Source organism: Enhydra lutris, unplaced genomic scaffold (assembly GCF_002288905.1).
Source record: "Enhydra lutris kenyoni isolate GAN:26980312 unplaced genomic scaffold, ASM228890v2 scaffoldscaffold30, whole genome shotgun sequence".
Taxonomy (NCBI): Eukaryota; Metazoa; Chordata; class Mammalia; order Carnivora; family Mustelidae; genus Enhydra; species Enhydra lutris.
Genome location: NW_019154114.1, coordinates 12,529,133 through 12,552,498, shown reverse-complemented (window position 1 = coordinate 12,552,498; position 23,366 = coordinate 12,529,133). Strand labels below are relative to the sequence as shown.

General features: G+C 49.7%; 2 protein-coding genes across 5 annotated transcripts; both read right to left on the bottom strand.

Annotated features, from left to right (window-relative positions):
* Positions 1-1,021: 1,021 nt before the first annotated feature.
* On the bottom strand, positions 1,022-13,256 carry LOC111153072 (synaptonemal complex central element protein 1 like). Its single transcript, XM_022511868.1, has 12 exons — positions 13,184-13,256; positions 7,307-7,369; positions 5,524-5,583; positions 5,262-5,336; positions 4,673-4,720; positions 4,346-4,400; positions 3,063-3,146; positions 2,743-2,806; positions 1,828-1,897; positions 1,648-1,735; positions 1,285-1,369; positions 1,022-1,081 (listed from the first exon to the last, which is right to left on the bottom strand). Exons 1-12 carry the CDS (start codon positions 13,254-13,256, stop codon positions 1,022-1,024), a joined length of 825 nt encoding a protein of 274 aa, XP_022367576.1.
* On the bottom strand, positions 12,640-21,760 carry LOC111152964 (MON1 homolog B, secretory trafficking associated). 4 transcript variants are annotated; one of them, XM_022511725.1, is made up of 6 exons: positions 21,365-21,760; positions 21,001-21,149; positions 18,695-19,024; positions 17,353-18,172; positions 16,851-16,998; positions 12,640-14,517 (listed from the first exon to the last, which is right to left on the bottom strand). In XM_022511725.1, exons 2-6 carry the CDS (start codon positions 21,137-21,139, stop codon positions 14,308-14,310), a joined length of 1,647 nt encoding a protein of 548 aa, XP_022367433.1. In that variant the 5' UTR covers positions 21,140-21,149; positions 21,365-21,760; the 3' UTR covers positions 12,640-14,307. The 4 variants fall into 4 exon arrangements, with proteins under 4 accessions (XP_022367433.1, XP_022367434.1, XP_022367436.1 ...); XM_022511726.1 differs by having other exon boundaries at positions 21,563-21,651; XM_022511728.1 differs by lacking the exons at positions 18,695-19,024; positions 21,001-21,149 and having other exon boundaries at positions 21,365-21,522.
* Positions 21,761-23,366: the final 1,606 nt, after the last annotated feature.

Sequence of the window (23,366 nt, the reverse complement as noted above, 5' to 3'; positions counted from 1 at the left end):
TACTTCCACGCCATGATTGTGAGCCTTGGCAAGGATCTCAGGGAAGTTGTTCAGGAGCAGGGTCTTAGGCGTTACCTGAGCCTGTCCCATTATTATTACAAAAAGAAGCCAGGAAAAGACAAGAGACACAAAGCCAGCAAACACACAAATTCGAAACGAGCTTTCTAACACCCACCGGCCGGTCAGCCACACCACATCCACAGGCGCCGTCCCACTCACACAACACTCAGGATCCTTACCTGGCCATCCAAACGGTGTCCACTGTGGACGTCGTTCTGGCACCCTTTCGTCCGGGATGTCTCCCGCGACTTCCAGAAATGGAGCCTTCAAGGCCGCAACCCTTTCGCCCACCCAGATGAGAATTCTCTACCAGATCCAGATAGGGACCTTGAGTCCCTCCAGGCGAGAACTTTGAGTTCTCCAGACGGAGGTGGCCAATCCTCCTTCCGCGGTTCCTTTAGTTAAACCTCGGTATCGGGGAGTTGTCTGTCTCTCTGAGGAGGGTCTTAAATCTTGGTGGAACCTCCAAATGTTAGGATACGGAGTCCACCACCCCTCAATTAGACAGAGGACACTCTCGATAATGAAGTCAAGTCACACAGCGAGGTTTATTTCCAGCCACCAGGGGTCCTTGCAGAAACCGGCTGCATGGGGCAGATACTCGGACCCCAGCTAGCTGGAAATAAACCTCGCTGGGTGACTTGCATTATCGAGAGTGCTCTCTAACTGAGGGGTGGTGGACTCCCTATCCTAACACACCCACCCACGAGTCCTTCCTGATGCTCAGGAACGTTCACGGAGCTTCCAGAGTCCTCCACGCGGTTGGTGGGCGGAGCCCGGAAGAAGCCCCGCCCAGAGTGCCTGGACACGCCCCCGGCCTGCAGTGCGCAAGGGCCTTGCCCTCCACCCCGAAGACCCGGGAATACAGACTCAGGCAGGAGGTGGAGGAAGGTCCGAAATCCTCGCCTTTATTTCTCGGCCCGCCGGGAAGCGGGAAGGGGTGAGGAGCTTCGGGAGCGTCCTATTGCTCTGGGGGCGGCTCCAGGTCCTCGCTGAGGGCGCCGGAGCGCTCGGGGCCGGCCTGCGGGAGCCGCAAGTCAGGCTGCAGACCCCGGCTCCCGAGGGCGCTGGCGTCCGCGCACGCGGGCCGGCGGCTGCCTTTACCCCACCGGTCACGTCCCCCCGCCGGGGCGCCCTGCTCCCCACTGACGCTTTCTCCAAGAGACTCCGAGGGCACCCCCGCCCCCCATCTCTGCCCCCTCGCCGCATCGCCGAGCTCCCTACCTCTCTTTTGGAGGCCCCGTCCTTTGGCGTGCAATGAATTTGGGCAGAACCCTGGCCCCCGAATTTCTCCAGCTCCGCCCTCAGCCTGGAGAGCAGGGGGCGTGGAGAGGAAGAAGAGAACGAGAGTGGAGCGGCGCGGGAAGGAAGGCACCAAGATCCCGACAGAGACCTCGGACGCCAAGCGGCCGGGGCGCGAGCGGCTGGGGTACAAGGGGCGCCGCACCCCAGAGGCCCCACCGACCCACTCCAGTGCCAGGCCTTCAAGGGGGGCGGCTGGAGGCGGTGCCGGGGGAAAGTCGGCTCATTGCCCTCGCCCCCCTCCTTGCTCCTTCCCTTTCGCCCCATGCTCTCTGGCCCACTCACCCATCGTTCACCGCCCGGGCGTCCCCGACCTCGGGTGGCGAACTCAGCTGCAGCTCCACCTCCTCTAGCTTGGCCCGCGCCAGTTTCTCTGCGAGTGGGCGGGGGCGTCATGGGCGGGGCCTGGAGCTCTAACGGGCTTGGCCCCGCCCCCTCGGCCCCAACCCTGCATGGGGGTCCCACCTTCAGTGAGCAACTGCTCCTTGCTGCTCTGCAGGGCGCTTATCTCCCAGGCCAGTCGCTGCTTCAACACCTGCGAGAAGGGAGACCTATCCGTCCGTTTGTCCTCTCAGCCCCCTGGGCAAGCCCTTACTCGTATTATGTCATTCATTCATTCAACTGTTAATTCGATGTGCAGTTCCAGCTGTGGCCTGGTGGTGGTGGGGACGAATTTCCTCTCCAAAAGCTCCCCATGTCCCCGTATACCTCTCACTCAAATTTCATCTCTTCTCACTACCCCCGTCTTCCTTCCACCCGCCTCCCCATGCTCTTCTTCAAATACCCCGGGCACGCTTCAGCCTCAAGGCCTTTGCATTGGCCGTTCCTTCTTCCAGGACCATTTGCACCAAAATAGCTGCGTGTTTTTCTCCCTTTATGTCTGCGTTCAGATGTCACCTGCCCAGAGAGGCCTTCCCCACTGACATTACATGATCTAGCTAATTATTTGTGTAGAGTCTGAGTATGCCTCCACCTGCTCCCAACTGTACTGGGGACAAGCAAATACTTGGCCCCTTTGGCTCCCCACTGTCTCCTCCTTCCTGGAATGTTGCTGGGCACATCCTTCATTCGTTCAATGAAGGAATGATCGGACCATGGCCTTTTCAGGGTTCGTATTTGCCACTGCAAGGGGAGCAAACTCTAGGTAAGCAGGGAGGAAGCAGGCTGGGTGGCAGATGCTGGCTGTGGCAATGGGGCAATGGTAAGAGGAGGCTAAATTTAAGGCAAAAGCTGAAGGGCTGAGTAGGTGGGTAAGAGGAGGAAAGGAGTCAAAAACTATCTCACGGAGTTGGGGTGAGCAGTGGGTAGACACTGAGCCAATCAGTGGAGACAGTGAAACCAGGAGAGGAGGGGCTGTGGTTGGAGGCAATGATGGCTCACGTGGAATTCCCAGAGGTCCTTGTGCTGGCCCATCACAGTCTCCAGCTGTTCTTCAACGTGTAACCTAGGGGCCAACACCCAGAAATGAGAGAATACATGCTAGGACTGACATCCGGTCTGGTCCAGTCTGGGTATTCCTCTGGATGGCTTTTGGATCTTTGCCCAGTGCTCCCTCTACTAGGAGCCCTTTTATGGGCCTTCTCCTCCAAGCCTTGGTTCCCACAGCTCCTCTTCCAACAAACTCCCTGATGCAAGTCCCACCGCCATGCCAAACCAGCAGCACACTGGGCCGTAGACCCAAGGTTACCCTCAGTAGTTACCCCAGCTTCTTCTTTGTGCAGTTCTCTGTGACCTGAGAGTTAGGGATTGAAATTTGCTCTGTGAACTCCTGCAATGTGGTCTTCCTGGAAGGAGAAAGACAACTCTTAGTCATATTCTCTGAATAAGCTCCCACTTCATTCAGCAGGACTGGGGGACGGCAGTGGTCTGTTCACAACCTTCATCATTCTCCTTTCTTCCGTGACAGAACGTGCACCTTTATGGACCTCATTGAGATGATCATCCTGTCCATCCTGTCCCTCATCAAAGTGTGCCTTCCCAAGACACTTCCTTGAGGGGTTTAGTAGTGTAGCTTAATAGAATTTAAAGTCCCAGCTTGAGGCCTAGATATGCTATTTAACCGTGACCCTGGACAAATTACTTAACCAGTCTGGGTCTATTTCCTTATATGTAAAATGGCAATAGTGGTGGAAGGCTGACAGTCACCCTTAACTGCTATAATTGTCATTGCAAGGATCAGGTAGAAAAATGAACATAAACTGCTCATCACACAGTGTTAGCAGTGTGGTGTCGTTGAGCTTTATCATCAGGTTTTCCCACAGAATTAAAATCATGGTACATCAGGGTGTGAGACTTCTGGTCAAAAGAACCTGTTAGGTAAAGATTCCAAGGTTGGAGAGATGGTTGGACGGACAGTAACTGGATGGGTGAATGGCTGACGAGGTGAGAGCTGGCTGGAGAAATGATGAGTGGAGGGATGATAGCTGGACAGAGAAATAAAGGAAAGGTTGCTAGAAGGATTGATAGATGTCTGGGTGTATGGTAGGGTGAAGAAATGAACAGCTAGATGAATGGGTGATTGGAAAGATGGAGAGAGGATTGCCCGGATGATTGGATGGAAAGCTTGAGACATAATGGCTGTCTGGCTGGCTGGAAAAGGATTTCACAGATGTGCGGATGAATGGATGAACGGGTGAGTGGGTGGACAGGTGAGTAAGGGGATGACTGGAGGCCTAAGTGGGCAAATAAATAAACGAATGGATGGTGGAAGAGCTGGACAGCCAATGGAAGAAGAATTAGAATAACACCAGTGGGTGAGATTTATTTAATAAAGAAACGAGCAATGAATGATCCAACGAGTGAGTTAATCTCAACAACACTGTCTGATAGCAAAGATCAGCAGGGAAGTCTCTTGTCTAGCTATTCTATTCTACAGAAAGGAAAAATGAGGAGTGTGTGTCCAAGGTATATTTTCCCTAGCTCTGGCTCCTTCCTCCCTCAGGTTGGGGAATAAGGCGGGGGAGAGTTGAGCAGGACCTCTTACTTCTGAGCTCCACATTCCCTCCTTTGGCAGTGCAGCTGGAGGATCCTCAGTGCCTCTGTGGGGAGAGGAAGCAAGGGAGCCCTGTGTGACCTCTTGGGGAGTCAGGATTCGGGGGAGGTAATGGGTCCCACATCATGTCACACATTGGAGGGCACTCGGAGGCCTTTAGTGTCTGCTTTGAGTCAAGTGGCAGGTAAGGGAAAGGTCTGAGCAGAGAGGGAAGCACCCTGATTCAGGTATCAGTGGGATTCCTCTGACTTCCGGGAATTGTGGGGTTTTGTGGGTCGAATGCGGTAGAACAATGAAGACAGGGCAGCTGATAAATACCTTGCTTCTTGCTCAAGACCTCCTCTAGGTGCACTTTCTCTCCATTCACTGGAAAACACAGTGACACTATGAGCCCCCAGAGGCCACCTCCCCTGTCCCCATTGCAACTTCATGCAAAGGCATGTCCAAGTTACAGAAGATATCCCACAGCAGGGGAGGTGTCTCCTTGCCACCCGCACCCATCTCCCACTGGGGACCGTCCTGATCCAGTTTCTCCCCGTCAGTGTCCACATTCTCTGTAAGTGCCAGAGGAGTGAAGACCCCGCAGAATGCACAGGGTTTGTACCCATGGGAGAGATGACCAGAAAGAAATGCACTATGTCAAGGGGAGATAAAGGCTTGAAGAAACAAATAAAGCAGGGGAGTGGGAGTGACCGAGGGATGGTGGTAGTCCATATCTAGAAGGGGTAGATCTGTTAGAATGAAGTTTGGGCTGAGAGCAGAAAGGTGAGATAGCAAAAGGCAATCGGTGTTACACAGATAAGAGCACTGCAGGTGGAGGGAACAGCCCATGCGAAGACCCTGAGGTGTGCGGAGAACATCGGCAGTGCTGAGAAGATCTATGGGTCCCTCTTTTGGGCCTACTTACAGGAGTCCAGTTCCCTATGCAGGGTCTCCCAGAGAGCTTGGGCTTCTCCCAGTTCCTCACTGGATTTCTTCTTTGCTGGGCCAAAGAAGAGGACACTGTGTGAGTGCCAGCCTCTAACCCTGCTATTCTCTTGCACACTCTGACGCTGCACACTCATCTTTCAACACCCCAGAGGTGTCTGGATTTTATAGATGAGGAAGTGGAGGCACTCAAAGTTCAGGTTCTTTCTGGCTAGCTAGGAAGGCTAGGTCCTGGGGTTTACCTTGCTGAAGCTCATTAATCCGGTTAATCAGGTCTTCAATCTGTGGCTCCAGGCTTCCCTCTGCAGAGTGAGAGAAAGACTGAGCCGGAGAGGGCAGATGCCTGGCTGTCTAAGGCAGAAAGAGATGGGTGGGTGTTGGTACAGCGTCTCTGATACTAGCAATCAAACGCATTTATCGAGTGCCCGCTTTGGCTGGGCTCTGTAAGAGGGCCTTGCAGGGTTTGCATTCTGCATGGGCCCGACGGACACCGAACAAGGACCTGAGCGGTCAGTGTGGGTGGCAGTGACTGCTGCAGCCGGAAATAAAGTGAGGCAAGGGGTCGGAGGGTGAGAGGGTAGAAGGTGCTTCTTGATATGGAAGGGCCCCCCTGAAGTGAGGAATGGGAGCCCTGCAATTCTGCGGGCTGGGGAATATGAGGGAGGGGAACCACGCCAGGCGGAGGGACCAGTGCAAAGCTCGAGCAGAGGAAGTGAGCCCCAGCAGTGGGAGTGAGCCATTACCTCGGGATCACATGCCTAAGGTAATGGCCAAGGGACTGGTGTGGCCGATGTGAGTCTAGTGAGTAAGTCGAAAGTACCGGGAGGCCAGTTGGGGGAAAGTGGAGTTGGCAGATCACACAGGGCTCCTGGGACACGGTGGAGGATTCTAGAAGTAATTTTGAGTGTGCTGGGAGTGAGTGGAGATCTCCCACCTGCCCTACCCTGTTAAAAGCTTAGCAGTCACTTCTCATCTGATTCTGGTACTGGCCTCCTCTGAGAAATGGCGAAAATGCTGCTTTCTTGTGGGTGGCAGCTTTAACATTTTCCAGTGACAGAGAGATCATGCTCTCTTTAGAGAACTATCTCTAACTTCCTACAGTCCCAATTTCAGGGCTCTGTATGGAGAAGTCTTCCTCCTCATCCCTTTTTGGCTTCAAGGTCAGCAGCATGGAGTTGGGGCAAAAGCTTCCCAACCCTTGCTGGGTCTCACTACCCACCCCCGACACTCTGGAGTTCTGGAGTTAATAAACTCAAGCCCTTGATTTTCTGAGACCACCAACTCCCATCTCCTGAGACTTCTAGGAGAGTGAATGATCTCCAAGGTGCTGATTATGACTTAACACATTCCTGAGGGGCCTCATTTTACTGGAGACAGTTATGGTAACTCTGCATTTCTAGTCCTGTAATTTCTCTACATAATGTTAGCCTAGACAGCAGCTCCAATGCAGGTGGCCATGGCGGGCAGGGGCGTGCCAGGCTGGAGGAAGGAGAGGTTCTCTTTTCTTTGGAACAGACCAAACAGACCAATGGGTCATAGTATTTTAGTTGCAGATGGCCTGGTCTGGGGGTCAAACCTCTAACCTACCCAGCACTGTGCCCCAGCCCCCATGCAGGCTGGCTCCTAGGCCCCCTCACCGAGGGACGCAAAGTGCAGCCATTTGCATGGCCATTTGCCATTTGTGTGTAAAAAGGGAGGACAAAGAGTACACACCCAGGAATGTATTTTTTTTTTAATCTCTGGAAGAATACCTAAGAATTTTTAAAATAGTTGCTGCTAGCCCTTGAGTCAGGGACATGGATGGCTGGTGTGTGTGTGTGTGTGTAAGAGAGGAGGGTTTTCCATTCCCTTATACTTCTTAAATTTTCAAGCTGTACTTTAGGTGCAAAGAATTAAATTGTATAAGGGGGAAAACGCGCGGTGGGATAACTTCCCAGGGTTGTTGAGCTGAGGGGGCTAATTTTGAATCACATCCGCCTGCCTCAAAACCCCAGGCTGAGCCTCAGACACAAGGAGACACATGACCTTTCTGCAGCCTTTTCACCAATGCCAGCAGGTCTTCAGTCATCGTCAAAGACTTGGTCTGCTCTGTGGAGATGAAAACCAGAATTACAGGGTGGCGGAAAGGTCCAGGCCTATCTGGGAAGGAAGGAAGGAAGACGCCGGGAGTTCCGCAGAAACCCTGAGCTGGAACTGAGGACAGACTTTGGGGGCGGGCAGGTTTCCAGCCAGAGCTCCTGCAAGACCCTGTCCCCTGCCCCATGAGCTTTCTGATGTGTGCTGGATGAATCAGGACTCCTGAGGGTCAGCTTCCCCTAAAAGGTCAAAGGACACCACAGGCATCCCCTTAATGAAATGAAACTCAGGGTGGGAGAAGGGGATGCGCTTTTGCTGCTGCTGTTTAAAATCAGTATGCAGTTCCACCCGATGCAGCAGGGCAGGAAGACTGCATATGGATTTTTAAAAAATCATTATAGGTCACAATTTGCAAATTCCTAAAGAACTGATGGGTGTAAGGAATGGTTATTGCTAACATTAAAAAAAGAACAACCAGATATTGTGAGCCTCCTCATGGCAGAACACACCACTTATGAAGGATTCTTGCCAAAAACGAAACCAAACCAGCCCAGGAAACTTACCAGGCTTCTATACCTGAATATCAACCAGAAGAAATGAAAGGGGCAGAGAAACATATTAAATGACCCCAGAGGGAAACAGATGCTGGAAAATGCCACAGGGCAATTTGGTTTCTTCAAGAAATAAATTGCAAAGAAAAAAAAAGAGACTTGATTAAAAGAGACTTGGCATATATATATATATATGTATATATATATATATATGATTCAGTTGTAGGAAAATACCTTATTTGGATCCTGATTCAAAGATCCTTTTTAACCATATACACACCTATGTGTATTTAATGTGAGTCTGTATTACTTTTAAAATTATAACCAACAAAAGCCCCACAGGAAAAATGTTAACATCGTAAACTCTTGAAATCAATGATAAAAGCTCAAGGTCCAGTGACCCACTCCTCTCCAAGGAACACGGTGCAGAGAAAATGAAAGGCAGCTCTACAACGCATATGAGAGTCCCAAGGTAAAGGAAAAGATGCTTACTCACAGACACGTACAGTGCAAAGTCCCTCCTCCTCAGACCCTAAGTTCCTCACTTCCCCTTCACAGAGATCACTGATGTTATAAGCTGTTTGTTGTCTAGTTGGAGATAATTCAATTCACATACAAGCACAAGTCCACTCTTGCTTTTTAAGTGGTGGTGTGTCACACATGGTGCCTACATCTTGTATATTTCATCTGACAGTGTATACTGGTGATGTTTTTATTCTTTTTAGTGGCTTCATAGTAGTCCACTGAACGGGCAGACAATAATTTAAGAGAAGTCCCCTACTGATAGATACTCAGGCTGCTTCCCTTCTTTTGCTGTTACAAACAAGGCCACAGTGACCATCTGTATTAGTTTCTCTTGGGCTGCCATAAGAAAGTACCACAAAAAATGTCTTCCTCTGTGTGTGTCTTCACCTGGCATTCTGTGAATTTCTGTATGTGCAAGTTTCCCTCTTCTTATAAGGATACCAGTCATTGGATTAGGGCCCATCCTAATCCAGAACGACTTTATCTTTTTTTTTTTTTTTTAAGAATTTATTTATTTATTTGACAGACAGAGATCACAAGTAGGCAGAGAGGCAGGCAGAGAAAGAGGGGGAAGTAGGCTCCCCGCCAAGCAGAGTTCCTGATGTGGGGCTCGATCCCAGGACCCTGAGATCATGACCCTAGCCGAAAATAGAGGTCAACCCACTGAGCCACCCAGGCGCCCCAGAATGACTTTATCTTAACTAGTTATACCTACAGAGACCCTATTTCCAATTAAGGCCACATTTTAAGGTACTGATAGACATAAATTTTGGGGAGGGACAAAACTGAATCGTGTATTCAACCAGAAAAACATCCCCATGCATACTTTTTGTGCATATATATGAATATATTTACTGGATAAATTCCTACTAGGCTACCTGATGGATCAGAGAGCATGTGTACTACTAAATTTGACTGGTTTTATGAAATTGCTCTCCCCGTATTTCAAGCAGGCCCATAAAAGTTTCCTTCCCCGTACTCTTAGCAGCCAAGTACATTTTCCAACTTCTTAATTTTTTGCCAATCTGATAGGCAGAACCAGTATTACATTTCAACACTTTTGGTAGTAAATATCAAAAAAATTACTCAAATCCTCTACATCAGAAATTCCCTATCTAGGAGGAATCTATCTCCAGGGAATAAATGATGGTGGGCAAGTTGTTCCTTATTTCTAATCTTACAAACAGAAGCAATCTAAAGATATTTTAGTTAAATATGGCATGTTCATAGGATGAAATCTTTTTTAGCCATGAAAAATCATGTTGGAGGGAGCCTCGGTGGTGCGGTCAGTTAGGTGTCCGTCTCTTGGTTTCTGCCTGGGTCATGATCTCAGGGGCATGACATTGAGCCCCATGTCAGGTTTCACACTCAGTGCAGAACCTGACTGAGACTTTCTCTCCCTCTTCCTCTTCCCTTGCCCCCACCCACTCTCTCACTCCCTCTCAAATAAATAAATCAATCTTTAAAAACAAATCATGTTATAAATCAGGGGTTTTTAACCTGAGCTTATTGGGTTTTGTTAAAATGTTTGCTGGTATGTTTGCTTTCTTTGCATGTCTTGTCTCAAATCATTTACAAATTACTATGCGTTAATTTAACTTTGCATTTGAACTTTTGACTATTTAATAAACAACTGTAGAAAAACAAGGACAAAAAAGTAACAGCTTCCTCTCAGGAACAACACCTTCAATGAGTCACTCCCCTTCCTAGAGGTAACTGCCTCCAACGGTTTGGTGAACACCCTCAGATCTTTTAGGAAAATGTATTTCATGTATTGCTTTTTTACTTTCTTACCCCCAAAACATTCACACACTACAAAATATGTGAAGTTAAAAACGAAACTTCCCCTTCTCTCCTTGGCTCTAAATCTTACTGCCTTTCTCTGATATAATCAATAATAATGGATATGCCTCTTCTTGAGACTTTTAATTTTTACAATACTCTTAATATTGGGAATAAGGGACACCTGGGTGGCTGTCACTTAAGTGTCTGCCTTCGGCTCAGGTCAAGAGCCCAGGGTCCCGGGATCAAGTCCCACATCAGGCTCCTTGATCAGTGGGGAGCCTGCTTCTCCCTCTGCCTATGGCTACCACTCCCGCTGCTGCTCTCTGTCAAATAAAGAAAATCTTTTAAAAACATATTTGGAAATGAAACAAAAAAATTAAAGCTATTTTATTAACAGGGAGAAGTATTCGTCATTGTTTTCTTTGTAGGATTTCAAATGAAAATTTCTAAACATCCATGAAAATAGAGAGGACACCATGATGAACTGTGATTATTTATGCATTGCTAAGATCTGATAACTATTACTTTCATCCATATTGGCTTCAGCTGTTTTTTCTGTGCTGAAGTATTTTCAGGCAAGCTGTATGTTTTATTACATTTCATCCCCAGATACTTCACTAAGAATCTCAACTACCTGAGGCCATTTTTAGATAACTCCAATCCTGTCATCACACTGACAAGATTAACAGTCCTCATGTAATACCATCCAGTAATCAATGTGATTTCTCGATTGTCCCCCTGTCTTTTACAGCTGGCTTTTGTAACCATTTCTGCAAAAGCTCCATCTTCACTTTTCCTCTCCACTTTCTTTCTAGTACAAGTGATTATGAGTGATCCATAAATCTCTTAAATAACCCAACTAACATCTTGATAAAAAGTTTCTGAGAAATCCAGATTACAAAACAGCCTGTACAGCATGAGTCCCTTTTAACATTTTATTTTGAAATAATTTCAGATGTACATAAAAGTGGTAGAAAAAGGCCACAGTGCTCCTATTTGCCTTTGTATTGATTTCTCATTTGTGAGCATTTCTGTACCATATATTGCTGGCATCATGGCCCATTATTCCTTAATATTCCAGTGTATATTTCTTATATGCAAGGGACTCTACCAGGTAACCACAGTATAACCATCAAAACTGGGATGTTAATACTGATCAACATCAAAATATGATCCTCGGACGCCATTCAAAATTTCCCCTTCTCTATTTTAAAATTATATAGCACTATGTATTCCTGAAAGAAAAATAAAAGAAAAAAAATCACAAAAATGCCTCCACCTCTGCACACCCCTAAAAATGTTAAGTCCCTGGTTAAGAGTCATCAGTTAGGCCTTTAGCCTTCAGATACTGTGCAACATACCTAGGGCTCTAGTTGACACTGCCCCTCTTTATAATTTTTTTAAAAATCCCAACTCGCTTTTCTCTCATAAAAGTATGATCACCTTTGAAGCTGATTCTGTGTCAATAACCCGTGATCTTACTCTTTTAAAAATTCATTTTTAATTATCTTATTTTTTTCCTACTGCTTAAAAAAAGGTCCACCACCCAGTCATTCCACAATAGGCGTGGATATATCTAAATCTAGACATTTCCCTGATTGCTCCTTGTTCTCCTTCCATCAACAACACTATGATGGTCCTTCATGGGCCACACATCTGTATATTTCCTGATTACCAAGCATGGTGACTAAAGAGATGGAATAGCATTTTAGATGCTAAAAATATTCTGCCAAACCGCTTCTAGCAAAGCCTTTACTGGTCAGTTCTGAGTGAGGCAAGAGACAGCCTGTTTCCCCACACAGTAATCAATATTAATTTATCCCTCTCTTTTTAAATCCATTTTCAATGGGCTAGAAATGCTAATTTACATGCTTTTCAATTTTCTCCAATGCTGGTGAAGTTAATTATGACTCCAATTTTGACTAATTTGAAAGCTGGATTCTAAAATAGATTTTAGCACAATTGCTACTATTTTAAGCGCTATAGCAAGTGCTTAATATATGAGATCTATTTGCATCTGTCTTCCTTCTGAATGTCCTTTGTTGAAAGCTGGCCCTTGATGCCTAGCCCTAACCTGAGAGCTCTTCCTGTTACTGTTCATACAATTAAAAAAAAAAAAAAAATTAGTAAGCACCTACTACTTGCCAAGCGGGCATTGTTTTAGGTGCTAGAGAAGTAACAATAAACAAGTGAACAATCGTAATTATTGTTGACGTCTGCATAGATAGATCTGGAAAGATGCAGTCCAAATGACATTGATCCAGTGGTTTAAAGAGTGTGTACGAAGGGGGACAGAGATCAGAGGGCAGAAAGTCAGAGCTGTGGAGACAGGAGTGGGCCTTCACCACATTATTTGCTGTACTTTGGTACATTCCAAAAATGTCTACAAAAAAAAAAAAAAAAAAAAAAAAAAAAGAATGTTAGTGACATAGCAGTGGGTCACTGAAGAAGGAAACCTCCTTCGGGCCACACTACGTTTTCTAATGATCTCTAGGGCCACCCCCTGCCCCTCGCCGGGGTGTGGGGGTGTCACTATTGACCAAGGGCCCCAAAGCGATGCCCGGCACGGGAGAGGCCCCTCGACTCGAGTCCGTGAGAGATGGGATGTGGGCTGGGTGTGAAATGACACTGGGGAACTACTGTGCTTCTCCTCGGTGTGACAGGAGCCAGTGGCTTTTGAGACGACATCCGTCTCCGTGTTTCGTCTGCGGAGATACGGATTGAAATATTTAGTCGACTGTTCCTTCGAAACACTTAAACCAATGTGCCCAATAAAGCGGAGTTAATCTAGATGATGACAAGATGCACGTTATTTTTTTCCCCTTTGGTGAACGGTTTTGTTTTTATAAAAAGCTTACATTTTTACTTTTTTTTTTTTAGTACTGCTATTACTATTTCGTCATTGTGACGGGACAGGGCTCTCTCCCTTCCGCCGCGCCCAGAGAGGCTGGCTCGCCCTTCCTACCTTCAGCCTCCTCGGCCTCCTTTACCAATTCGGGGGGCTTCATTTTCAAAGGCTCCAACCTGCCGTTTTCCATTTTCCAACGTGGGGTTTGCGCTTGCGTACACCTGGGATGACGATTGGTCAAAAAAACAAAACAAAACAAAAAAAACCCACCTAAAACCTACGTGAGCGCGCATGCGTGCAGCGCGCGTTGGCCTGTCAGTTGACCCGGGCGGAGCAGCACGGAGGTTTTGAATCGCGGACCCGAGCCCCTGAACGACAGTGCGCATGCGTACACCCCAAGGTCCGCCAACTCTACCGTAGTGCGTGACCGGGTCTTGGTCGGTTGAGAAGGGAGTGCTGTGCCCACCCACATGAACTCTAGGGAGGCCTTTCCCTCTCTAGGTTGCTACGTGTGCAGGTTGGAAGTACGAGACACACATATGTGAACTGTGCAGTGGTACCCAAGAGTTCGAGAACCCTTTCGTTGTTCACAGATCCTCGCGTGACAGCTGATGCGAGGTTCTCTGCACTTCACGGCTGAGTTCAACGAGCCTCAGAAGCCGAGCGCGCCTCCCATGCACACCGTCTGGATCTCAGCCAGGTGTGAAGTCAGTCAGGTGTTCTGCCCAGAAGGCCACCTTCTCCACCACCAGCAGCCAACATTGACGGGGGTCACTTCTGACTGGGTGAAGATGAAGTAGGTGAAGGGCAAAGGAATGTCCTTGTTGAAACTGATTTGAGGTCTTTTAGGTACGGTTTCTTTCTTAAAGCCTTTCATAAAGGCTGGCCATGCATTCCCAATTCCAGAGTCCCTGTGGACCACCCAAAGGGACCCTGGCCAACCCTGGACACTCAGGGCTCACAGCCCACCAGGAGGCCAACTCCTGCTGCAGGACAGAGGGTGTGGTGCCCAGGACTGGAGGAGACAGCCCCTGACAGAGGGATGTCATCCAAGTGGAAGAGGTGGGGCAGAGGGAGAACAGGGCAGAGGGGCCCAAGTATGTCCCTAGAGCTGGAGGAGCATCACCAGGCTGGGGAAGCAGCCTTTCCTGTGTCCTCCTGCCCCATTTCCAGGCTGGAGGCAGAAGGTAAAAGCCAAAGGTGGTGCTTCTCAGCACGGCCCAATCTAAGAACTCTGCCACTCAGGGTCCAGTGAACAAGCCATTATGGGAAGGTTGGTCTGTAGAGGCAGCTGGGGCAGCCGGGGGTGTGGAGTACTTGGGTGGGTAACGGATGAAGAGTCGATCCTCCTCTTTCTTCACCCAGCGCAGGAGTTTGGTCACTACCAAGATGGCACCTGCCTTTGTCACCAGTGGGCTGAGGCAGGTATAGAGTTCAAATTTGGAAGTCACCTGCAGGTTTGAGAGGAGACAGAGTTAGTTAGGCCAGAGCTGGCCATGCCCTGTCCTGTCTACCCTACCTGGGCCCCAGGCTTGTCTCTTGTTTGGAAAACACACAGGGCGAGGGTTCCCACCTGGTGCTACGTCACTGTGGGCCAGGGGTTTTCAGTAGTTTTCAGTAGATTCAGAAGGAATTCAGAAGGAATTAGCTGAATCTAGTGGCTTCAGCTGGGTAATGCTGGCTCTGTGTCTGTGTGTGTGTGTGTGTGTGTACGCGTGCGCGTGCATGCACACACATACTCCCTGGATGTCAGTTTGCTCACCTGTGGACCCAGGTATAACAGCAATAGTGCTTAACATTTACTGAGCGGTTGTATACAAGGTTCTGTTCTAAGCTCCACGTAACTGTTTTCATCCTTTGTAGCCGGGGCATAATAGGAGGATTAATTCCATTTAATCCTTATACCAACCAGAGAGACCCAAGTGACCAGGTCACTTCTGCATCACCTCTCACTGCTCTCCCCCTCGCTCACTCTGTTCCAGCCACTCTAACCTCTCCTTGCTATTCCTAAAACATACAGGTTCTGTCTCACCTTACAGCATTTGCACGGTCCTTTCCCTCTCCATCTCTTCAGTGAGTCATCCCCTAACAACCCAATTTAAAATCCTGGGCCTACAATATCTTGGTTTTGAAATGCCATCCTCCCCCAAAAGTTCACAGGCTCCTTGGACAAATGGCTGATTCCAGGACTGGCACAGAGAAAGTACATGATGAGCCTGGAACATCGTGTGCCAGAAAACAGGAATGCTCAAACAGTGATGGAGACATCTAAAAAAGAAACAGGGCCCACCCCGGCTACACTGAGATAGTTTCAGCACCAAAATCAATGACAGAAAAGGCTTTTAGCTTACTGACTTAAAGAAACATCCATGAGACCATATTGATATAAAATTAAAAATTCAACCAATAAGTAGGGGGAGGAAGAGTTCTTTCATATAGAAGTAGAATGTCAAATAATAAATGTGGAATGGATGATACAGTTCAAAAATCACATGGCAAACACCAGAGTAGTAATTATTGCAGACAAGAATCATTAATGGCTATTAAAATTAGTGAATGAAAGTGTGATGAAAAACAGAAACCTGACATAATCCCCACAAGATAATTATGAGGGGTAAAGGGGGAAAACACTACATAGTGCAGAAATCTGGGAGACACCACCTTAACCAAGTGACCTAAGTTACATCAACAGTGGGACAAACCTGACATTGTGGATCTCCCGATCCGGGGCAAAGAAGGGCATATCACTCACTCTTCTGATATTCTTGTCAAAAATGCCTGACCTTATTTCAGTCATGATAAAATATAGAAAAACTCAAGTTGAGGGACATCCTACAAACTATCTAGCTGGTACTCTTTTAAAAAGTATCCAGGACACACAAGAAATGAAAGACTGAGAAGGGATTCTAGAATAAATGAGACTGAAGGGATAACAATAGATAAACCAACACATGATTCTGGGCTGGATTCTGGACCAGTTAAAGGACATTAGTGGGACAACCGGTGAGATCTGAATGAAGTCAGAGGATTGGACGTTGTATTGATGTTAATTTCCTGATTTTTTTAAAGCTCCTGTGGTTAACATCTGGAGAAACCAGGTGAGGGACCTATTTGTAGTAATTATTTGTACTATTTTGCAGCTTCCTTGTAAGTCTAAAATTTCTTAGAAATAAAAGTTAAAAAAACTTAAAAATAAAATCCTTAGGTGAGAACAATGCCTCATACCCAATAAACTTACAATGAATGATTTAATACATGTCTGCCAGCTGGCAGAGCCTGAGGGAAGGTGCCATTTCCAGTGGGGTCACCTTGGCCAAACTCCCTGAACAGCTGACCCTTAACAGACCCACAGGAAGTGAGAAGAGGAACCCTGAAGCCCCCAGGGGAGGACACCCCAGGTAGAAGGCACGGCCTAGGACCAAGCCTGTGGTCTTCAAGAGTGCTGGGGACTCCCAAAGTGAAAAATGAACTGGCAGAGAGACATACGGGCAGGGTTACTGGGAAAGCAACAGGCACACTGATGGCTGTTAATGGGACCTCTTCCAAATTGAGGATGCTGTACTGGTAGCTAATGGGGGAACAACGAAGAGAAGAGCGGTACAGGAGGGCTGTAGACTGTGCAATCCTTGTGGGTTTCAAAGATACGTGTGTAATGGTAGGAAGAGCGATGAGGGCCAAGGCAGGGTGTGCCTCATGGAGGCTGTTATGGTCAGAGGGGATAGAGTGGAGGGAAAGGGGGCGTGAAGTCAGGAACGAACTCTCTCGGGGCCCCTAGCCGACTCACCCAGGCCAGCAGTGTCTCCCTCTCCGCCACGTGGTAAATGAGACGCAGGGGCCTGGAGGCGCTGTGGAGGCGCGCGTGCAGACGGTGGTACAGGTCGGACAGGCGCTGCCGCTCCTCCTCTCTGCTGTACGGGGCCTCCAGCTCAGGGCTGCAGTGATGAAGGCAGGGGAGGCCGGTGTCAGTCAGAGGCTTGCTTGGCAGGCCCATCTCCCCTCAGTCTAGGGAGTTCAATGAAACGAGGGAGCCCGGCCGCCCCCATTAGACTTGAGGTTTCTCAGTGGTCGGAAGTCCAGCTACCGAGGGGCCTCCTTGAGTACCGGCGCCCTCTTCTTCATCAGAATACGGGATTCCTTGAGGTTGGTGGCTGAGCCTCCCTCAGTGGCAGACACCTATTCTATCCCATCCTTCTAGAGAATGCCTGGCTCTCTCCCACCTCTTGTCTACGAGATGCCAGATCTCAGGCCTTCCTGCCCAGCCAACTGCCCACAGGGTCAGGGCCTACCTGGTAAACTGGGGCAGCTGGCGGTGATGGTCGGGGATATCCAGTGGCTTATAGAGGAAGTGCCGGAGGCCCGGTGCCCCTACAGCCTGCACGCTGTAGGCAGGAGCACTGGCTGATGGGTCATTGGAGAAGCTGGCAGCCTCCCCCAGGGCCCGCATGGCACCAAGGGCGTGCATGCCCTCTTCAACCAGGCGCCGGCAGGTGGCCATGTCATGGAAGGCCTCAGGGTCAGTGCCAAGCAGCAGCAAGCACACGGGCATGGCGTCCAGGCGCGCCACGTAGGCGTAGAAGAAACCATCCGGATTGAAGCGGGGCAGGCACACGGGTGCCCACGCCTCCCCCGCTGCGAAGGCCGGCGCCCCCACCCAGTCGAGCAGCAGCTGCAGGTCGGCGGGGTCCAGCCGGCACTCGGCTAACACAGTCCGCTCCTGGGCCGCCGTCACCAGTCGACCTCCGATGGCCAGCACCGAGAGGGCCAGGCCGGGCGCCGTGCACCGTCGCAGCAGCGCACCCAGGGCTTCGCGCAGTGGGCGGGCCAGAGGCACACAGCGCACGGCGCCCAACAGCAGGGCGCCGGGGTCCCGCTCCACACTGTCCAGAAGCCGGTCTAGCGTGCGCTCCGAACCGGCCAGCAGGCGGCGGAGGTCGTAGTTCTGCTTGCGCGCGAAGATGCGGGCCACGCTTGCACGGGTCAGCGTGCTCACGATCTGTGCGTGCACGGCCAGCAGCTCCCCGCGGAGCTGGGCTGCCGACTGAGGAGTCCTCGACACAGCCACCAGCAGCAGTGGGCCCTGCTGTAGGAACACCAGCTTGTGGTCCTCTGGGGGAGGGAAGGGGGTCAGGGGGTAGAGAGGGGTCAGCGGCGACTGGCGGGGTCAGGCAGGGCTCTGCCGCTCTTTCCCTGAACACACGCACTCCTAGCCCAAGCTCACGTGGTCACTCGGCGGCACACTGGGACGGGGATAAGGACAGCTTGGGGGAGTCTGGATTAGTTGTAGAGACATGATGGGACAGTCAAGGAATCAGGTTAGACACAAAGCATGGGTCAGGGGACAACAGAGCAAGGACTGACATGGAACCTAGAGACACCCAACTCAGCCACAAAGCTGAGCCGCCAAAGTCACGCTTTCAGATAAACCAGGAAGTATCCAGTGACTCAGATCCAGGTGTGTTAATCACTCAGAACCCAGCAGGCCAAACAGACAACAGACAGATCCTGGCCAGCCACCCACATACCCGGACTTGCCCCTGGCTGCCTGGACAATTTCCCAGGCAGCCGGCTGGCCGGTCAGCCATTTTCCCAGTCACCATCCCCTGCTCTACCTCCTCCTCCTTTGCTCACCAGCATAGATGGCGCGGATGGCATCTCCTGCACTCTGCACGAAGGACACGAGGGCCGTCATCACACCCATGGTCGTCGACAGTGCCTCCACGCTACCATACCTTGAGTAGATGGGCTTGCCTGCCTCGCTCAGCACAAACACGTGCTTTCGCTTGCTGCGCCAGTCCTCGTCACTGGGGTCCCCGCCCTGGCCCCCAGAGCCCCTCTCGGCGCCACCCACGGGACTATTCTCTGAGGCTGCAGGATCCCAAAGCCCACAGTTGCATGATGGGGCCTCTGTTTGGGGCAGTGGTGACAGCAGGCTGGATGGCTGATCCTTCATCTCGGATTCTGAAAGGGAACTCCTGGTGGGTCATCTGGCTGTGGACTCCCCTTAACCCCATGTGCCCAAGGACTTATCAAATCTCTACCAGCGCCCCCCCACTGACCCCTGATGCTGACAGAGACCCCCAGGTGTCCCCTTAGCCCCTCAATGACCTCCACACGATCCCCCTAAAGCCCCAACAATCCAATCACTGTCATTACTGAGCCCTCTATATCCCTAGAGACTGTTTATTCTCCTTCCAATAACTGCCACTTTCAAGACTTCAAAGCATGCTATTGCTTCTGAATGACCATTATTAATAACTTCATCTTCAACAATCCCCCATGTATTGTTGACCCCTCACATATTTTCCTAGTATCGACTACTCACCTCTCATTGGCCACCATGATACCCACTAATATCTCCATAGTCTCTCATTTAAATCCTTCCCCTGCCCCATCCCTCCCTAATACCTTATTTATTGTCATGAATGTTCACTGATCCCTAATGGCCTCATTGACTCTTCTGGTCACCCATGTATATTTTTGGTGATAACCACTAATTCTCCCAATGACTGCCATGAATGTCCACTAGCACCCATATCTTTTAGCCTCCCCTAACCCCCTATTTACTCCCACTGCGGTTCACTAACATTCCAATTATTCCACTAATATCACTAATACCTGGGTCTTCAATGACCTCCAGTGACTACCCTGACACACAATCTATTTTACCCCATGTGCACTCCACTCCCCACCATGACTACCATTGACCTCTACTAACATCCAAGACCTCAAATAACCTCTCCTGATTCACCTGACCCTTTTTTATTTCATTCTCCCATCTCCTCCAATGACTACTATTAATTTCCACTAATATCCAGGACTTCAGTGACATCCTCTGACTTCCCTGACCTCCTGTTGTTCTCATTGATAATCCACTCCCCTCCTTACAATATCCCCATAACATACACTAACACACAGGACTATAATAATGACCTCCATCTCCCCTCCTCATGACCATCATTAACAATCAGCAATAAAACCCATGACCGCCCCCTGATTCCCTTGACACCCCCCCATTCATTCCAGTCAATGTCCACTGATCTTCCATTGACAACCCTTATTTCAACAATTTTCCTATAAAATCCTGATAACCTCATATTCCTCATTCTTTGATTGACATTTGCTTATCCCCCATGTCCTCCTCCCAGTTACCTTCTCAAGAGCTGCCATTACTTGCCAATAATTCCCGAATTCTCAGACAACCCTCACCCACACCCTTTATTCTCAGAGACGTCCACGCATCCTTCCTGATGATGCCACCAGCATCCACTCATTCCGAAGCGGTCCATGTGCATTGCTTCCGCAATGACTCCCAATGAGTCTCCACTGAGTACCTCTACGCACCGACCTAGGTCTTCAAATACCCTCCTATCCGTCGTCCGACTCTCCAGATAATCTCATCGATGTCCATTGCTACCTCACGGATGATCACCATTAACATCTACTAATTTCTGGTTCCTTAAAGACTGCCACCAACAACTCACCACTGACTTTCTCAAAGATGTAAACACTGAATGTGCATTTGTCACCACTGATCCCCTTTCCCACCTCAATGACTTAAGTAACACCCTAGCCTCAAAAGACACAGACTTTTAAATAGTTCCCCTTTGGTCATATCGACTTTCTTTTGGTCATTCATTGACCTTAACATCCTAAATCCCCCATGCCCCTCGTTGGCGCCTGCTGACCTCTGATTCCTCAAAGGCCTGAACTCAGACCAAGTCCCCAGTGAACATCACTCTGACACCCACTGACTTCATTTCTCAACGACTTAAACTACATTGTGTGTCCACCATGGCCTCCTACTAATAATCCTGCTATGCTCTAAACTACTTTCCTGAGTCCCAAAAGACTCCTCGCTGGTCCCCCTCGGACCTCCCCCAGCAATGACACCCTCTAGGTATTCTTTCCAAGACCCTGGTGAGAGGAAGGCATACCTGTTTTCTCCAGGTCCCCGTCCCCAGGATCCGGCGGGGCCTCGTGAACCTCTCCATCCTCCTCACTGGGGAACCGAGTGTCCTCCAAGTCCTCCGCGTCCCCAGGGGCTGGGGCAGTAGTGTCTCCTCCAGCCTCCATCTGCACATCCCTGTGGGGTAAGGGAATTGAGGGTGACAGGCAGCAAAAGAAACTTCTTAAAAGCCTCTACTGAGCCTGGACCCCTTGAACACATTCCTAGTGCTTGTTTCCCCTCGGGTTTCAACAGGATGAGACAAGCAAAAACACGACCAACTACTTGCACCCTCCAAGACTTCCCGAAAAGGAGGTTCTAATGAGCTTCAGCAGATAAAGAGACATAAACACCTGTTTTAATCCCGTATCCCAATTGGCCGGGTACCATCACTTCCCAGGCAGCGGCAACATCACACTTCCGGGTGCGGCTGCCCTCTTGCCACACTTCCGGGTACGACGCCGCTCTGAAGACACTTCCGGCTGCGGCGCTTTATTAGCTCTCCGCCGCGCAGCAACCCGGTCTCCCGCCGCACGCTAGTGTCCCCTCACCGTTGAGATGACGCGCTCCACTCCCGGATTTACGTCGGTCTGGCTGGAGACCGGGTGCGCCGCCTAAGAGCTCCTTTCAGCGCACTGGCTCGGAAGGCTAACACAGTCGAGCCGGGCAGCCTCCCTTACAGTAGGCTATCGGCGTGACGGGGGCGCGGCTCGCGTTCAGCCAATCCGGAGCCGGAGGGCTTCCCTTTTGGCCCAATCAGGAGAAGCCGGCTCTCCTGCGGTTCCGCAGCCAGGCGGGCTGCGCCGTATCTCCACCAATTCTGTGCGCGGCATTGCGATTGCACCCGCCCATCTTGACTGACATATCCCTGGGCCCAATCGAAGGCTCGAGGACTTTCACAGCAGGTCAGGATAGTTACCAATATCCGACCAATAGGCGCGCTCCCCCCAAATGGAGGCTACTTCATCCTCCCTAATCCACCTGAAAAAGCGATGGGGTGAAATAATTGACGGACAGTCCCCGTTTCCAATCGGAGCGCTGAGCGCAGTCTGGCCAGCCTATGGGGCTCTGTTGCTAAAGAAGCGAAAGAAGGGCTTCTCAGACGCAGAAAGTACCGTGTGACCGGTAAAGATCTCGACAGTCTCTGGGGAAACGGACAGCCGTGGACATCCTCATGGGGGCGGGGGAGTGGGCTTACGAAGGCAGTGTGCGGGCTGCCCAAGGTCTGCCCAGATCCTCTAAAGGCCGGTAGACCTCACTTCGGAACAAAACTCTGTAGGCGGAGCTTTGCGGTTTAGGAGTCCGGGCACGAGGGAGGGACATGCAGGCGTGGCTTTGAAAGGCCTAGGAGCTCTGGTTGGTTGAGGAAAATGCCCCTCCGGCTTCTGCGCGCCACCATTGGCTGGAAGAGGGAAGGTGCGACGCCTCCGCCGCTGGGGACCCGCCCCCTAGAGGATGCCCTCCCTAGTTTAGAAAGTGGCAGAAGCCGGATTTGTTTTTAAACCGCAGGACAAAGCCTTTGAGGATCGGCAGACGAGAGTCCTGGCTCCATTGCCCGCAGGATTTCCATTTACCTTAGTTGGGTTAAGAAAAATTCCATTTCCATTAGTTGCGTAATCTTCGGAGAAATAGACTCCATCTCTGATCACTCCGAAGGGTAAACTCTTCCATCCCTTCCCGGTAAGGGTTCCCTAATTGTAATTTGCTTTCCCTCCGCGTGATGTGCCCAATTCCAAGCTTCTCGTCATGTCAGCTGGAATATGCTTTTTCATGAATCCACGTCACCAGGTTAAGTTGGTTTAACTCTTCCCACATCCATATTCCCACCAAAATACAAGGTATTAAAAACAAACAAACAAACAAACAAACAAACCAGCTCTACAAGAGGGAAGTAAGTTTCTGGAGTCCAGTGAATCCTGAAGACATAGTAAGACCCTGGGCTCACACAAATACTTTTCAATTCTCATTACAGAGGGTCACGGGAACTGAAGGGCATTTGAGTTTATTTATATGACTGCTAAGGAGAATAATTGTGCTTACATCCCGAAGTGGGCATCTCCAGTGGGAAATTCTGCATTTGGGGTGAGTCGATCAATTTCAAGATACTTGCCCTCTCATCCTCTACACAAACATTTCCATCCTGGGCTTCACCCGCAAGTCCAGGAAAGTGTACCTTTCTAAGGACATTTTTTCGTGACGTCACTAGAACACAGTTTCCGGGTCTGCATGACCATACCTACTTCTGTACTTGCCCCAGGATGTTAGAGCCTCTGGAACCGAGGCTTTGAATTCATAAACCACACTAGGAACCTGCCTGTGCCTATCTGCATACACTGTGATGACCCTCATGCCATG

What these genes read in the sequence shown, in the direction of transcription:
- LOC111152964 (XM_022511725.1), bottom strand. Translation starts at nt 21,139, where the DNA reads ATGGAGGCTGGAGGAGACACTACTGCCCCAGCCCCTGGGGACGCGGAG. An exon ending in CAGCTGCCCCAGTTTACCAG is followed by an intron (nt 16,999 to 17,352) that starts GTAGGCCCTGAC and finishes TCATCACTGCAG; the next exon opens with CCCTGAGCTGGAGGCCCCGT. An exon ending in GGGAGACACTGCTGGCCTGG is followed by an intron (nt 14,518 to 16,850) that starts GTGAGTCGGCTA and finishes TCAAACCTGCAG; the next exon opens with GTGACTTCCAAATTTGAACT.
- LOC111153072 (XM_022511868.1), bottom strand. Translation starts at nt 13,256, where the DNA reads ATGGAAAACGGCAGGTTGGAGCCTTTGAAAATGAAGCCCCCCGAATTG. An exon ending in GGAGCAGTTGCTCACTGAAG is followed by an intron (nt 1,736 to 1,827) that starts GTGGGACCCCCA and finishes GCCCACTCGCAG; the next exon opens with AGAAACTGGCGCGGGCCAAG. An exon ending in GCCCGGGCGGTGAACGATGG is followed by an intron (nt 1,370 to 1,647) that starts GTGAGTGGGCCA and finishes CCTGCTCTCCAG; the next exon opens with GCTGAGGGCGGAGCTGGAGA.